We start from the raw sequence: 15,920 nt of genomic DNA on the forward strand, positions 1-15,920 counted from the left end.
GATGTCCCACATATCTTACACAGACAGAAAGACTAATGAGAAAGTGCTGGAAATGACTGGAGAAAAGAGGAAATTAGTGCATAACATAACAGAGAGAAAGACACAATACTTCGGTCACATTAGAGCAGAAGGTAGACAGAGACAATTATTGGAAGGAAAGATCAATGGAAAATATAGGAGAAGGAAGTAGAGAAGAGAATGGATGACAGATATAATGGACTCGATGCAGTTGACCTATGCAGAATGTGTAAAGACAGCACAGGACAGACAGAGGTGGAGATCCATGACTGTCAAGCTTCTGGGAAGTAGATGACACCAACAAACGAATTAAGTAAGAGATGAGGTAGGTCCTATTAGGGACAAAGGGGTGATATACGCTGAGAGGCACAGGGCATGGGTAGTATACTTAATCTATTGGTGGTTACGAATGAAGAGAATGCTGACAAAATATCAGTAGAAGTGGAGAAAGAGGTAATGGATGGGGTGAAAATTGATAGGCAGGAGGTACTGGAAAGGTTGTCTATGCTTAGTCTGCATAAGTTACCTGGTCCGGATGGCTTACATCCCAGGTTGCTCCAGAAAGTCGGAGTATTTTATTCTTTCATGGGATGCGAGCATTGCTGGGAAGGCCAACATTTGTTGCGCATCCCTGATTGACCTTGACAACTGAGTGGCTTACTAAGCCATTTCAGAGGGCAGTTAAGAGTCAACCACATTGCTGTGGGTCTGGAATTACATGTAGGCCAAACCAGGTAAAGTGGCAGATTTTCTTCCCTAAAGGACATTAGTGAACCAGATGGGTTTTTATGACAATCAACGATAGTTTCATGGCACTATTACTGAGACTAGCTTTCAATTGCAGATTTTTATTAATTGAATTTATTAATTAATTGAATTTAAATTCCACCAGCTGTCTTGGCTGGATTTGAAGCCATAACCCAGGGCATTAGCCTGGGTCTCTGGATTACTAGTTCATTAATATTACCACTATGCCACCATCTCCCCCATGGTGATAGCAGAAGGGCTTGCCATAATCTTCCAATCTTTCCTAGATATGGGGAAGGTGCCAGAGGATTGGACAGTGGCAAATGTTATTCAGGAAAGCATGTAAGGATATTCCTAGTAACTACAGGCAGAGAAGTTTAACATCAATGGTGGGTAAGATTTTAGAAACAATTATCAACAGGCACTTGAAGAAATTTGAGTTAATTGAAGACAGCCAGCACAGAGTTGTGAAAGGCAGATTGTGTTTGACTGATCTAATTGAATTTTTTAATGATGTAACAGAGAAGGTTGATGAAGGGAATGTGGTGGATGTTGTCTATACGGATTTTAAGAAAGTGTTTGACAAAGTACCACATAAAAGGCTGGTTAACAAAACCGGGATAGGAGGTTCAGTGTCAGCTTGGATAAAAAATTGGCTTAAGGACAGAAAACACTGAGTCTTGGTCAATGGTTGTTTTTCAGACTTGAGGCTGTTAGATCGTGGTGCTCCCCAGGGGTCAGTGCAAGGACCAGTGCTTTTTTGATATTTGTAAATGATTTGGATATTGGAATGCTGAGTAAAATTTCAAAATTTGCTGATGATACGAAACTTGGAGGTTTGGCAGACAGTGAGAATGATACAAATTGACTGCAACAGGACATAGATAGGCTTGCAGAATGGGCAGACAAGTGGCAGATGGGACTTAATACAGAGAAGTGTGAGATAAAGCATTTTGGCAGAAAGGATAGGGAGAGACAATATAGACTAAATGGCACAATTCTAAAGAGTGTGCAGGAGCAGAGGAACCTGGGGGTGCATGTGCACTGATCTTTGAAGGCGGCAGGACAAGATGAGAAAATGGTTAGTAAAGCATATGGGATCTTGGGCTTTATAAATAGAAGCATTGAGTATTAATGCAGGGAAGGTATGCTGAACCTTTACAAAGCTCTGGTTAGGCCACAACTAGAGTATTGCATCCAGTTCTGGTCACCACACTTTAGGAAGGATATGAGGGTCCTTGAAAGAATATTGGCAAGCAAAATCAAGATGAACCCAAAGATGTTTTATCAATACATTAAGAGTAAGAGGATAACTAAGGAGGGAGTAGGGCCCATAAAAGACCAAAAAGGTAACTTATGTGTAGGGACGGAAGATGTTGGTATGGTTCTTCATGAATACTTTGCGTCTGTCTTCACAAAAGAGAGGGATGATGCAGATATTGTAGTTAAGGAGGAGTGTGAAGTATTAGATGTGATAAACATAGGGAGAGAGGAAGTATTAATGGGAATAGCATCCTTGGCAGTTGATAAATCACCGGGGTCAGATGAAATGTACCCTCGGCTGTTAAAAGAAGCAAGAGAGGAAATAGCAGAAGGTCTGACCATCATTTTCCAGTCCTCACTGGATACAGTTGTGGTGCCGTAGGATTGGAGGACTGCTAAACTTGTACCTCTGTTTAAAAAGGGAGCGACGGATAGAACGAATAATGACAGGCCAGTTGGTCTAACCTCAATAGTGGGCAAATTATTGGAATCTATTCTGTAAGACAGGATAAGCTGTCACTTAGAAAGGCATGGATTAATCAAGGATAGTCAGCATGGATTTGTTAAGGGAAGATCTTGTTTGACCAACTTGATCAAATTTTTTGAAGAAGTAACAAGGAAGATAGATGAGGGTAGTGCAGTTGATGTGGTTTACATGGATGTTAGCAAGGCTTTTGACAAGGTCTCACATGGCAGACTGGTTAAAAAAATAAAACCCTATGGGATCCAGAGAAATGCAGCAAGGTGGATACAAAATTGGCTCAGTGACAGGAAACAAAGGATAATTATTGACCGGTATTTTTACGACAGGAGGGATGTTTCCACTGGCGTGCCGCAGGGCTCAGTACTGGATCCCCTGCTTTTTGTGGTGCATATTAACGATTTGGACATAAATGTAGGGGGCATGATCAAGACCTTTGTGGATGACACAAAGATTGGCCGTGTGGTAGATAGCGATGAGGATAGCTGCAGGCTGCAGGAAGATATTGATCACAACAAAAACAAGAAATGCTGGATTCACTCAGCAGGTCTGGCAGCATCTGTGGAAAGAGAAGCAGAGTTAACGTTTCGGTCAGTGACCCTTCTTCGGAACTGACAAATATTAGAAAAGTCACAGATTATAAACAAGTGAGGTGGGGGTTGGGCAAGAGATAACAAAGGAGAAGGTGCAGATTGGACCAGGCCACATAGCTGACCAAAAGGTCACGGAGCAAAGGCAAACAATATGTTAATGGTGTGTTGAAAGACAAAGCATTAGTACAGATTAGGTGTGAATATCCTGAAAATTGAACATCAGCAAGTGCAAACCTGAAGAAAAACAACCTGAAAAAAACAGTGGGTAAGCAAACTGAACAAACTAAGATGAAATGAAATAAATGCAAAATAAGATTGTAAAAAATGTAAAAAGGAATGTAAAAAAAAAGGAAGAAAAAATAACTAAAAATGACAAAAAATGAAAGTAAAGTGGGGGGCTGTCATGCTCTGAAATTATTGAACTCAATGTTCAGTCCGGCAGGCTGTAGTGTGCCTAATCGGTAGATGAGATGCTGTTCCTCGAGCTTGCGTTGATGTTCACTGGAACACTGCAGCAATCCCAGGACAGAGATGTGAGCATGAGAGCAGGGGGGAGTGTTGAAATGGCAAGCAACCGGAAGCTCAGGGTCCTGCTTGCGGACTGAGCGGAGATGTTCCGCAAAGCGGTCACCCAGTCTGCGCTTGGTCTCCCCAATGTAGAGGAGACCACACTGTGAGCAGCGAATACAGTATACTACATTGAAAGAAGTACAAGTAAATCGCTGCTTCACCTGAAAGGAGTGTTTGGGGCCTGGGATAGTGAGGAGAGAGGAGGTAAATGGGCAGGTATTACACCTCCTGCGATTGCAAGGGAAGGTGCCCTGGGACGGGGACGAGGTGGTGGGGGTAATGGAGGAGTGGACCAGGGTGTCGCGGAGGGAACGATCCCTTCGGAATGCTGACAGGGGAAGGGAGGGGAAGATGCGACTGGTAGTGGCATCACGCTGGAGGTGGCGAAAATGGCGGAGGATGATCCTTTGGATATGGAGGCTGGTGGAATGAAAAGTGAGGACAAGGGGAACCCTGTCACGGTTCTGGGAGGGAGGGGAAGGGGTGAGGGTAGAGGTGCGGGGAATGGGTCGGACACGGTTGAGGGCCCTGTCAACCACAGTGGGGGGAAATCCTCGGTTGAGGAAAAAGGAGGTCATATCAGAAGCACCGTCATGGAAGGTAGCATCATCAGAGCAGATGCGTCGGAGACGGAGAAACTGGGAGAATGGAATGGAGTCCTTACAGGAGGTAGGGTGTGAAGAAGTGTAGTCGAGGTAGCTGTGGGAGTCAGTGGGCTTATAATGGATATTGGTAGACAACCTATCCCCAGAGATGGAGACAGAGAAGTCGAGGAAGGGAAGGGAAGTGTCAGAGATGGACCATGTAAAGGTGAGAGAAGGGTGGAAATTGGAAGCAAAGTTGATAAAGTTTTCTAGTTCGGGGCGGGAGCAGGAAACGGCACCGATACAGTCATCAATGTACCGGAAAAAGAGTTGGGGGAGGGGGCCTGAGTAGGACTGGAACAAAGAATGCTCGACATATCCCACAAAAAGACAGGCATAACTAGGACCCATGCAGGTACCCATAGCGACACCTTTTACTTGAAGGAAATGCATGGAGTTGAAGGAGAAGTTGTTCAATGTGAGAACAAGTTCAGCCAGGCGGAGGAGGGTGTTGGTGGATGGGAACTGGTTGGGCCTCTGTTCCAGGAAGAAGCGGAGAGCCCTCAAACCATCCTGGTGGGGGATGGAGGTGTAGAGCGATTGGACGTCCATAGTGAAGAGGAGGCGGTTGGGACCAGGAAACTGGAAATTGTCAAAATGACGTAGGGCGTCAGAAGAGTCACGGATGTAGGTGGGAAGAGACTGGACCAGCGGAGAAAAGATAGAGTCTAGATAGGAAGAAATAAGTTCAGTTGGGCAGGAGCAGGCTGACACAATGGGTCTGCCGGGACAGTCCCGTTTGTGGATTTTGGGAAGGAGGTAGAAGCGGGCTGTCCGGGGTTGCGGGACTATGAGGTTGGAAGCTGTAGAGGGAAGATCTCCAGAGGAGATGAGGTCAGTGACAGTCCTTTGGACGGTGGCTTGATGTTCGGTGGTGGGGTCATGGTCCAGAGGGAGGTAGGAAGAGGTGTCTGTGAGTTGGCGTTGAGCTTCTGCAAGGTAGAGGTCAGTACGCCATACAACAACAGCACCACCCTTGTCTGCAGGTTTGATGACCATGTCGGGGTTAGACCTGAGAGAACGGAGTGCCTCAAGTTCAGAGGGGGACAGGTTAGAGTGAGTGAGGGGGGCAGAGAAATTGAGACGACCAATGTCTCGCCGACAGTTTTCAATGAAGAGATCAAGAGCGGGCAAGAGGCCAGGGTGAGGGGTCCAGGTAGAGGGAGAATGCTGGAGGCGGGTGAATGGGTCTGCTGGTCGGGGGGAGGACTCCTGGTCGAAGAAGTGAGCCCGGAGGCGGAGGCGACGGAAGAAGAGCTCAACGTCATGCCGAGCGCGAAATTCATTGAGGTGGGGGCGTAAGGGAATAAAACTGAGACCTTTGCTGAGTACAGAACGCTCAGCATCAGAGAGGGGGAGGTCAGAGGGTATAGTGAATACACGGCAAGGGGTCAGATCAGAAGGGGTGGGGTCAGAGGGAAGTGAAGCGGAAGGAGGATCTGGAGGGGCATTAGTCCCCATCAGCTGCTGGAGCTTGCGTTCCTTAACACCTGAAAGGAAGAAAAAAAGTTTTTTGTTAATGCGTCGGATGAGACGTAAGATGAGATGGAAGATATTGATGGTCTGATTAGATGGGCAGAAAAGTGGCAAATAGAATTCAACCTGGAGAAGTGTGAAGTGATGCATTTGGGGAGGTCAAACAAGGCAAAGGAATATACGATTAATGGGAAAATACTGAGAAGTGTAGAGGAAGTGTGGGACCTTGGAGTGAATGTTCACAGATCCATGAAGATAGCAGGACAGGTTGATAAGGTGGTTAAAAAGGCATATGGAATCCTTTATTTTATTAGCCGAGGTATCGAATGTAAGAGCAGGGAGGTTATGCTGGAACTGTATAACTCATTGGTTAGTACACAACTTGAGTACTGTGTGCAGTTCTGGTCACCTGATTACAGAAAGGATGTAATTTCATTAGAGAGGGTACAGAGGAGATTTACAAGGATGTTGGCAGGACTGGAAATATGTGGCGATGAGGAAAGATTGGATTGGCTGGGGTTGTTCTCCTTGGAACAGAGAAGGCTACAGGAGATCCGATTGAAATGCAAAAAAATTTGAGGGGCCTGGATTGAGTGTAGGTGAAGGGCCTATTCACCTTAGCAGAGAGGTCAGTGATGAGGGGGCATAGATTTTAAATGATTGGTAGAAAAATTAGAGGGGAGATGAGGAAAAACCAGATCACCCAGATGGTGGTGGGAGTCAGGAACACACTGCCTGAGAGAGTAGTTGAGGCAGAAACCCTCATCTCATTCAAAAGGTGTCTGAATATCAGCCTCAAGGGTAGACAGTGGCGTAGTGGTATTGTCTCTGGACTAGTAACCCAGAGACTCAGGGTATTTCTCTGGGGACATGGGTTTGAATCCCACCACAGCAGAAGGTTGAATTTAATTTAATAAATCTGGAATTAAAAGCTAGTCTAATGATGGCCGTATAGGTAGGAGTGACCACCGCACAGTCCTTGTGGAGACTAAGTCCCGCCTTCACATTGAGGATACTCTGCATCGTGTTATGTGGCACTATCACCGTGCCAAATGGGATAGATTGCGAACAGATCTAGCAATGCAAAGCTGGGTATCCATGAGGCGCTTTTGGCCTTCAGCAGCAGCAGAATTGTACTCATCCACAATCTGTAACCTCACGGCCTGGCATATCCCCCACTCTACCATTACCATCAAGCCAGGAGACCAATCCGGTTCAATGAAGAGTGCAGGAGGGCATGCCAGGAGCAGCACCAGGCATACCTCAAAATGAGGTGTCAACCTGGTGAAGCTACAACACAGGACTATCTGCGTGCCAAACTGCATAAGCAGCATGCGATAGACAGAGCTAAGCGATCCGATATCCAACGGATCAGATCTAAGCTCTGCAGTCCTGCAACAACCAGCCGTGAATAGTGGTGGACAATTAAACAACTAACTGGAGGAGGTGGCTCCACAAATATCCCCATCCTTAATGATGGGGGAGCCCAGCACATCAGTGCGAAAGATAAGGCTGAAGCATTTGCAACAATCTTCAGCCAGAAGTGCCAAGTTGATGATCCATCTCGACCTCCTCCCGAAGTCCCCAGCATCACAGATGCCAGACTTCAGCCAATTCGATTCACTGCGCGTGATGTCAAGAAATGACTGAAGGCACTGGATACTGCAAAAGCTATGGGCCTTGACAATGTTCCGGCAATAGTACTGAAGACCTGTGCTCCGGAACTTGCCGCGCCCCTAGCCAAGCTGTTCCAGTACAGCTACAACACTGGCATCTATCCTGCAATGTGGAAAATTGACCAGGTATGTCCTGTACACAAAAAGCAGGACAAGTCCAACCCGGCCAATTACCGCCCCATCAGCCTACTCAATCGTCAGTAAAGTGATGGAAGGTGTCATCAACAGTGCCATCAAGCGGCACTTGCTTAGCAATAACCTGCTCAGTGACTCTCAGTTTGGGTTCCGCCAGGGCCACTCAGCTCCTGACCTCATTACAGCCTTGGTTCAAACATGGACAAAAGAGCTGAACTCAAGAGGTGAGGTGAGAGTGACTGCCCTTGACATCAAGGCAGCATTTGACTGAGTATGGCATCAAGGAGCCCTCGCAAAACTGGAGTCAATGGGAATCGGGGGAAAATCCTCCGCTGGCGAGAGTCATACCTAGCGCTAAGGAAGATGATTGTGGTTGTTGGAGGTCAATCATCTGAGCTCCAGGACATCACTGCAGGAGTTCCTCAGGGTAGTGTCGTAGGCCCAACCATCTTCAGCTGCTTCATCAATGACCTTCCTTCAATCATAAGGTCAGAAGTGGGGATGTTCGCTGATGATTGCACAATGTTCAGCAGCATTCGCAACTCCTCAGATACTGAAGCAGTCTGTGTAGAAATGCAGCAAGACCTGGACAATATCCAGGCTTGGGCTGATAAGTGGCAAGTAACATTCGTGCCACACAAGTGCCAGGCAATGACCATCTCCAACAAGAGAGAATCTAACCATCTCCCCTTGACATTCAATGGCATTACCATCGCTGAATCCCCCTCTATCAACATCTTAGGGGTTATCATTGACCGGAAACTGAACTGGGGTAGCCATATAAATACCGTGACTACAAGAGCAGGTCAGAGGCTAGGACTCTTGAGGCGAGTAACTCATCTCCTGACTCTCCAAAGCCTGTCCACCATCTACAAGGCACAAGTCTGGTGTGTGATGGAATATTCTCCACTTGCCTGGATGGGTGCAGCTCCAACAACACTCAAGAAGCTTGACGCCATCCAGGACAAAGCAGCCCGCTTGATTTGCACCCCATCTACAAACATTCACTCCCTCCACCGCCGACGCACAGTGGCAGCAGTGTGTACCATCTACAAGATGCATTGCAGCAATGCACCAAGGCTCCTTAGACAGCACCTTCCAAACCCGCAACCTCTACCAACTGGAAGGACAAGGGCAGCAAATACATGGGAACACCACCACCTGCAATTCCCCTCCAAATCACACACCATCCTGACTTGGAACTATATCGCCGTTCCTTCACTGTCGCTGGGCCAAAATCCTGAACTCCCTTCCTAACAGCTCTATGGGTGTACCTACCCCAAATGGACTGCAGCGGTTCAAGAAGGCAGCTCACCACCACCTTCTCAAGGGCAATTAAGGATGGGCAATAAATGCTGGCCTGGCCAGCGACGCCCACATCCCATGAATGAATGAAAAAAAAGTGCCGTAATCTGCAAGGCTACAGATCAAATGCTGGATGATGGGATTAGAATAGGTGGATCATTTATTGCCAGCACAGACACAATGGGCCAAGTGGCCTCTTTATGTGCCTTAAACTTTCTATGATTCTGTTTTCTATGAGAGGGTGCAGAGGAGGTTTTCCAGAATGGTTCCAGGGATGTGGGATTTTAGCTACAAGGGTAGGTTCTCCTTGGAGCAAAAGATATTGAGGGGAGATTTGTTAGAGGTGTACAAGATCATGACAGGTGTGGGTAAGGTCGACAAAGAAAAACTATTCCTATTAGCTGATGGTACAAGGCCTACGGAACAGACATTAAAGATTTTGGGCAAGTGTTATGACCAGCTGAGGAGGGGATCTCAGGCTCCCCTCTTGTCTTTCCTCTTATTTGACCGCAACAGGGCTTATTCCTTTTAAACAGTGATTGTGCTTACTATTTCTGTTAGTATTTTATCTTTTACCTTTACTGTGATTGTGCAAGAACCAATCGGACAGGTTTTCCTGAGTTTAAACAAGAAAGAGTTAAGTTTATCATACTTAACACTCTAACCCTGATTTAAAAATACTAAAAAAATACTGTTACGACCAGGTGAGAAAGATGCCAGGGTTTAATTTTAAACACACTGTGTTTTCAGCTCCCCCTTGGTGAATCCTTGTTCACCGCTTTCCAATTATAAAGCAAAGAAACCAACACTAACCAGGCTTTCTTAGGTTTAAAGAAGAAAATTTGAAATTTATTAAACTTAAACTCTAATTCAGTTAACACCTAAGGATACACGATGTGCCCACACTAGCATGCATATGCAGTAGACACTTGCAAATAGAGACAGAAAAGAGCAGAAGAAAAATAAAGTGGAAAAGTTTGAGGCAATATCTGAAGTTTTTGTTACGATTTTTCGAGCTCACTCTAGAGTCCTTGATTGTCGGTAGATTTTGCTTTTCATTGGGGCCCAGTATTCTTCTGAAACCTTGTTTGCTGTCGGAAACTTTTCTTTCTTGGGATTCATGTGTCTTCAGAGGATTCAGAGGCTTGTGAGAAAGAGATGGGAGCAGACAGGAGAGAGATCTTCTCAGCCCAGGAGCAAACAGCTTTCTGCCCAAACTGTTTGTATAAATTCAGAAAACTCAAGTTGTCCAGCAGGTTAGTCATGTGACTGGCTGGTTTGACCATGTCCGTTTGTGTATTCGACCATCTTAGCAGTCAACCTGGAATGCAAGCTCCCCCACCTTCAATGTCTGGTGATCAAAAGTCCATTGTGGATTGAATGTCAGGGAATGGCTGCTTTGTCCTTCCAAACACAGTGTGTTATATGCAAATATCTTTTCCAGCCACGGCTAATCTGTTTAACAAGTCCTTTCTTAACTCCAGTCACAGTTTAAAAGCAATGTTCATGACAAAATTAATGTGCCTTGTTCTTGGCAGGTGGAGGCCTAGCATGACATACGCACACATTCACATGAGAATCACACACACACTAATAGATTACAGAAGGAAAAATAGATTTGCTGGTTGGATTAAAGTCAAGAATAAATGGAACTTCAATACACAGTCTGTGAAGTGGAGGATCCGGTAGTCCTCAGCTGAAGCTGTATTCTTGAGGTCCTTGCTAGTTAAAGTGCACTTTGTGGTTGGCCTGCTTTGCTCAGGGTTTTCTTGAAGGTAGAATTGTAGTTGGCTCTCTTCCCCTGGTGGCTGGCTGTAGCAGTTTGTAGGCTTTGAGGGTCCACAGTCGCGGACGGTTTTCAAGCTTGATGTTTTCTGGGGGGAGAGAACGGGAAGCACGCAGCTTTCTCTGTTGCTACAGTCTCAGTTACTCCTTGTCTTCTGTGAGTGTGACAAAACTGTTTTTTCAGAGATGGACAGATGGTCACATGGTTCTCTCAATCCCCTTTGTTTTTAATGAGATGCAAAGTTCAGATTTGGCTCCACAGGTTTCAGGGTGCCAATATTTACACACGGAGGGGTTTGCTCTTTCAAAGTCAATGTGTCAGGATGGCCTTGACTGTCGTGCTAATGAAGCAATCCTAGGTAATTCAACTACTTAGAGCAAGCCATTGTTCTGGGTCCAGAGCTTCTCAGACTTCTGTCTGCAATTCAATCTCCTGGTACGTCAAAAGCAAATTGCAGCGGTATCTTGGCTGCTGTTTATTTTTAAAGTTACTGTGGGGTTTTTTCCATTAAATGACGAATGTATGTTTCCAACCAATTAAATTAATATTTCTCATTTGGCATATAGGTTTTTCTTGACAGCAAGAGATGCAGGTTGGATGTGAGGAAGAACTTTTTAATGCAGCGAGTGGTAATGACCTTGAACTCACTGCCTACGAGGATGGTGGAAGCAGAGACAATGAATGATTTAAAAAGGAAATTTGATGGGTACCTGAGGGAAATAAACTTGCAGGGCTATGGGGATAGAGCGGGGGAATGGGACGGATTGGACTGCTGTGCAGAGAGCTGGCACAAACTCGATGGGCCGAATAACTGCCTTCTGTGCCACAATGACTGTATGACTGTGACATGCAACTACAGACACGCTTGTTTTCCATTCCATATTAAATAATGGAATTGATTATCAGGTGTACACTTGAGTATCATGTGTACAACAATAAGCTACTTAACAGAAGTCAGCATAAATTCAGAAGTGGAAGATTCTGCCTGACTAACCTCAATTTCTTTGAGGAAATAATGTTTTCAGTGGACTGTGTAAACCCAATGGCATGGTACGCCTTGACTTTCAAAAGATATGGGGCTGAATTTTACGCCGCCCCAGCGGGTCAGTTGGTGGCCTGGGGGTGGCGTAAAATTGAACGGGAGGTTCTGGGAGGCCAACCCGCCCCGCTTCTGCCTCTGGTCGACTTTACGGTGGTCGGGCATGGGGGAGAAATGGCCTGCCCGTCCGAGGCCAATCAAGGCCCTTAAGTGGCCACTTAACGGCCATTTAAGGGCCTGTGCCCGCCTCCACAGGTATTTTGCCCATGGCAAGCGGGCATGCTGGGGACATATTAGACCACCCAGCGTTAGCTGCCGGCCTTTCCGCACCCTGGGGAGGGGGGGCATGGCAGTTGGGCACAGGGTGCTCAATTGAGGGCCGCCTCCACCTCCCAACCCAACCCCGGGACCCAAGATGCCCCAGCCCCCCCAAGCGACCACCCTAGCCTCACTAGGGCATGGCCGATCCCCCTGGTGAGGCAAGCCCAATTTACCCACTCTCCAGGGTCCATGGCGTTGGCTGGGCTGTAGTCCCAGCAGTGGCCACCGCTCCTGGTGGTGTTGCTGGGACTAAGAGCTGCCAGCCGGCTGATGGGCCGGCAGCTCACTGAGATGGGACTTCCTCCCTCAAGTGAGTAGAAGTCCCGCCTCGGGACAATTAAAGCCCGGGGACTCGTAAAATACGGGACGGATCCCCAGGCTAGGGGAAGCGGGTTCGCCACCGACTTTCACGTTGGTGGCGAATTCCTGTCCACCTCAGGTAAAATCCAGCCCATGGTCTAATTAGACTCAAAGTTGTGTGGATTCATGGTAAGGATATAAAACTGGTTGAAGAGTAGATGACAATGACTGCTCATTAATTATATTGAAATGAATAGGATGGGGGGGGTTATGTGGGGGTGAAGGTACTAAGTTGGGTGCTTCAGAGTCAGTGTTGGGATCATGATTGTTTCTAATTTATATAGATCGCCTGGATCAGAAACTTAAATGCAAAGTAGTCAAATTTAAAGATAATCAGTGCAGAGTTGGGGGGGGCAGCGGTGGCGGGTGGGGAGGCCATTCTGAAATTACAAAATGCGTTATGCAAGATTTGTAAATGTGCAGATCAAATGGAGATAAAATTTCATGCAGACTAAAATAAAGTGCTATGTATAGGAACAAAAAACAAATTAACACGCTTACTTGTGAATGGTAACAAAATAGCTAACAATGAAGTTGAAAGAGTCCTAGGCATGTTAGTTGATTTAACGCAGTAATCAAAAAAGCTAATAAGATATTGAACTACATAGCCAAAACAGTAGAAAATCAGTTAGAAGAATAATGGCCAAATTTTATAGTGCTCCAGTCTGGCTGCAACTTGAATGCTGCATTCAATTCTAATCACCAAGAAAGGAAAAATATTCTGGTGCTGGAGGCAATATTGACACAAGGCTGATTCCTAGAGTCAGGGGGATGAGTTGTGAGGAATTATTGAACATTGTTGGACATAACAAGCCTGGAAGGAAGGTGCCTGCGAGATGATCTTACCGAGGTAGATAAGATTATTAACTGTATAAAGTTAACCCAGAATATTACTTTAAGGGTAGAACTATGGGACACAGATTTACACTAGAGCAGGTAATTTTAAGACAGATAACAGGACAACTTTCATCACACAAAGAGATGAATCTTGACTTTGTGTGATAGCTTAAAGTAGGTGATAGAAAATCAGCAATCTGTTTTACATCTTTCCCGATTTTTATTTCCATTGGGAGATGAAAAACGAGCTTCCAATTCACTATCTTCCATTTTACACAGTCAGGCAAAGTCATAAAGTCGTAGAGTTATACAGCACAGAAACAGGCCCTTCAGCCCATCAAAGAATAGTTAACATGTGAAATGAACTTCCAGTTAGAATAGAGCAGGCAGTAACCCTGGATTCATTTAATAAACAATTGGATGGTACAATGGAGTGGTATTAGCATCTCTCAGGATGGATGAAACAAGGTGAGGGTGAATGGCCTTGCTCGTCTGTAATTACCTTGTATCACCCTTGAAGCACACACTGAATTGGATGAATGCCACACTAAATACTCAAACGGTAAAAATGCTTTGAAAGGAATTACATCGTAAAAGGAACATCTTCACATTAAATGAATGTTTAAAAATAAAAACAAGTATCCTGCCTTGATTACTTAATCTGGATAATGGTTTGGAGCACAATGGTGAGTTTGAATCCTTGTACAGCACTAACCTTTTGATGCGAGGAATGATTGAGTGATTTTGTTAGCTAATACATTTTGCTTCAATTTCTGAATGTGCTACTATTCTATCTGGTTTATGTGGCACTTTCCTCTTCAAAGGCAGCATGTCAGTCTCTTAAGTAAAATTAGATGATTTTCCAAGGACATTGCACCACCTCTGGCACCCACCCACTCATTCTTCAGTGCGAATAGAAATTTCTGAGATGCTGCGTTTAGATAAATTGAAGTGGGCAGCCATTGCCAACATCTACTACTTTATCTGAGACATAGTACAGTTCGGTTGCCATTTGCACAAATGATGGCTTCAGATGAACTGCAATGAATTAAGGCAGTTCAATAATATGGCGCACAGAGAAAGGAATTAATTACATTAATGTTTGCTCCATCAACATTGTTGATGTATTAAAACCCAGTTGCCAGCTTAACAAGTGGTAAAAAATATTCAAGCATACCTAATTTAGCTATCTGATGAATGGTAACTTTGTATAAGACAGTGTCCATAATGCATTCCTTTCTCAGTGTCAATATGACAGCTAAATGGTTAGCCTTTATCCCACATTGCATTAAAAGATACGTTACAGTGCTGAGCCGTCTTAATTTGTTTGGCAAGTCCAAGTTTTACTTATTAACTTACTAAAGAAATCCAATTGTTCAGCCTTGTGTTTCTGTCTGTCATTTCCCCACACACAGATAGTTCATGATCTTGATCACAACACAAAAGGGAGCTGTGGAATGAGTGTGACACTTCCCTACACCATGAAGGAGGGATTCGAAAGGAGATTTTCAGTCTGAGTAGCTCATGTGCACTGCATAGTAGCTGGTTTAACTGCCATTTGGGAGAGATCTGAGAACAAGTCTCAGTCAGGAAATTGTGGAGATTTTCCTCTTTAGCAGTTGTGTCTAAATCAATACCTAGCTAACGTATATAAAGCTAAATCAGACTGGACTCTGCTTCAATGAGAAGGGCCAAATTAGCCATACTGGAACTTAAGAGATTTCCTCAGTGCCCCCATGTGTGGTTCCAGAGTGCTTTATTATCTGCATCCTCCTTTATCCATGAGAATGCCAAAGAATCCCAAAGTCTTTTGGGGGCAACCAATCCATCTTTAATAACAATCAACCCCACTTGATTTTCCTTTGTGCTACCTCAACTGCTAAAGAGGAAATTGGCCTCTTTTTTGTTCTCCCCTTTTTTCCAAATTTAGCAGCCTTATACAGAATACTGAACATAAATGCTCTGCACTTAGAATTTAATCATTTACTGGTAGTAATAACAATACTGTTGATTCGATTACAGGTATACAATATGCATTATAGCATGAGCATCAATGGAAAGGTAAAGGATGGATCATTGGAAATTGATACTGTGAACAACCTTGAAACTTTCAGAACTGGAAGTGGCAGTGAAGAGGCAGTGGAAGTTCATGATTTTCAAACTGTAAGTCAAACTGTGTCTTAAATCTTGAGAAGAGCAGCCTGTTATGAGATACCTTCCAGTTCCTGGCTTATTTATAAGTGTATTGTCAATAATAATAATATAATAATTGTACATTGTGAATTACACTTAATTTGCTTTCGATTGAAACCATTTTCATTGTCAGGCCTAATTTGAATTTGTTCAGCACACTGCCAATGCTCAAGAGACAGTGAGCTGATTAGGGAGCTGAGCCGGAAGTCAAAGCTTTAAAGGAGGGATAGGCAATCCTGGGGAGGGAGGAGTGGGGCAGAAAGCCACTGAGTGGCTGGCAGCTGGTGACAAGATTTTTGTGGGGGCAGGAGGAACCTTCACGCTCCTCCTGGCCACAGAAAAATCAGTTGCACTATGGTATCTATGGCAGTCATATAGCACCCTTCAGCGGTTCCTTTAGAAACTCCCGGTTAGGCCATTTTTCAACCGGTGCCACTGAACAGACCCTGTGCGGCACATGCTCTGCTTATTGATAC

At 45.0% G+C, this 15,920-nt stretch overlaps 1 protein-coding gene across 1 annotated transcript in view; it reads left to right on the plus strand.

Annotated features, from left to right (window-relative positions):
- Positions 1-15,920, plus strand: part of cnmd (chondromodulin) — a 78,798-nt gene that overhangs the window by 23,897 nt on the left and 38,981 nt on the right. The window contains exon 3 of the mRNA XM_068032901.1: positions 15,274-15,414. Coding sequence (XP_067889002.1) covers positions 15,274-15,414 — 141 coding nt within the window. The remainder of the gene's footprint in view (positions 1-15,273; positions 15,415-15,920) is intronic.

The sequence above is a fragment of the Heterodontus francisci genome, chromosome 6 (assembly GCF_036365525.1).
Source record: "Heterodontus francisci isolate sHetFra1 chromosome 6, sHetFra1.hap1, whole genome shotgun sequence".
Lineage (NCBI taxonomy): Eukaryota > Metazoa > Chordata > Chondrichthyes > Heterodontiformes > Heterodontidae > Heterodontus > Heterodontus francisci.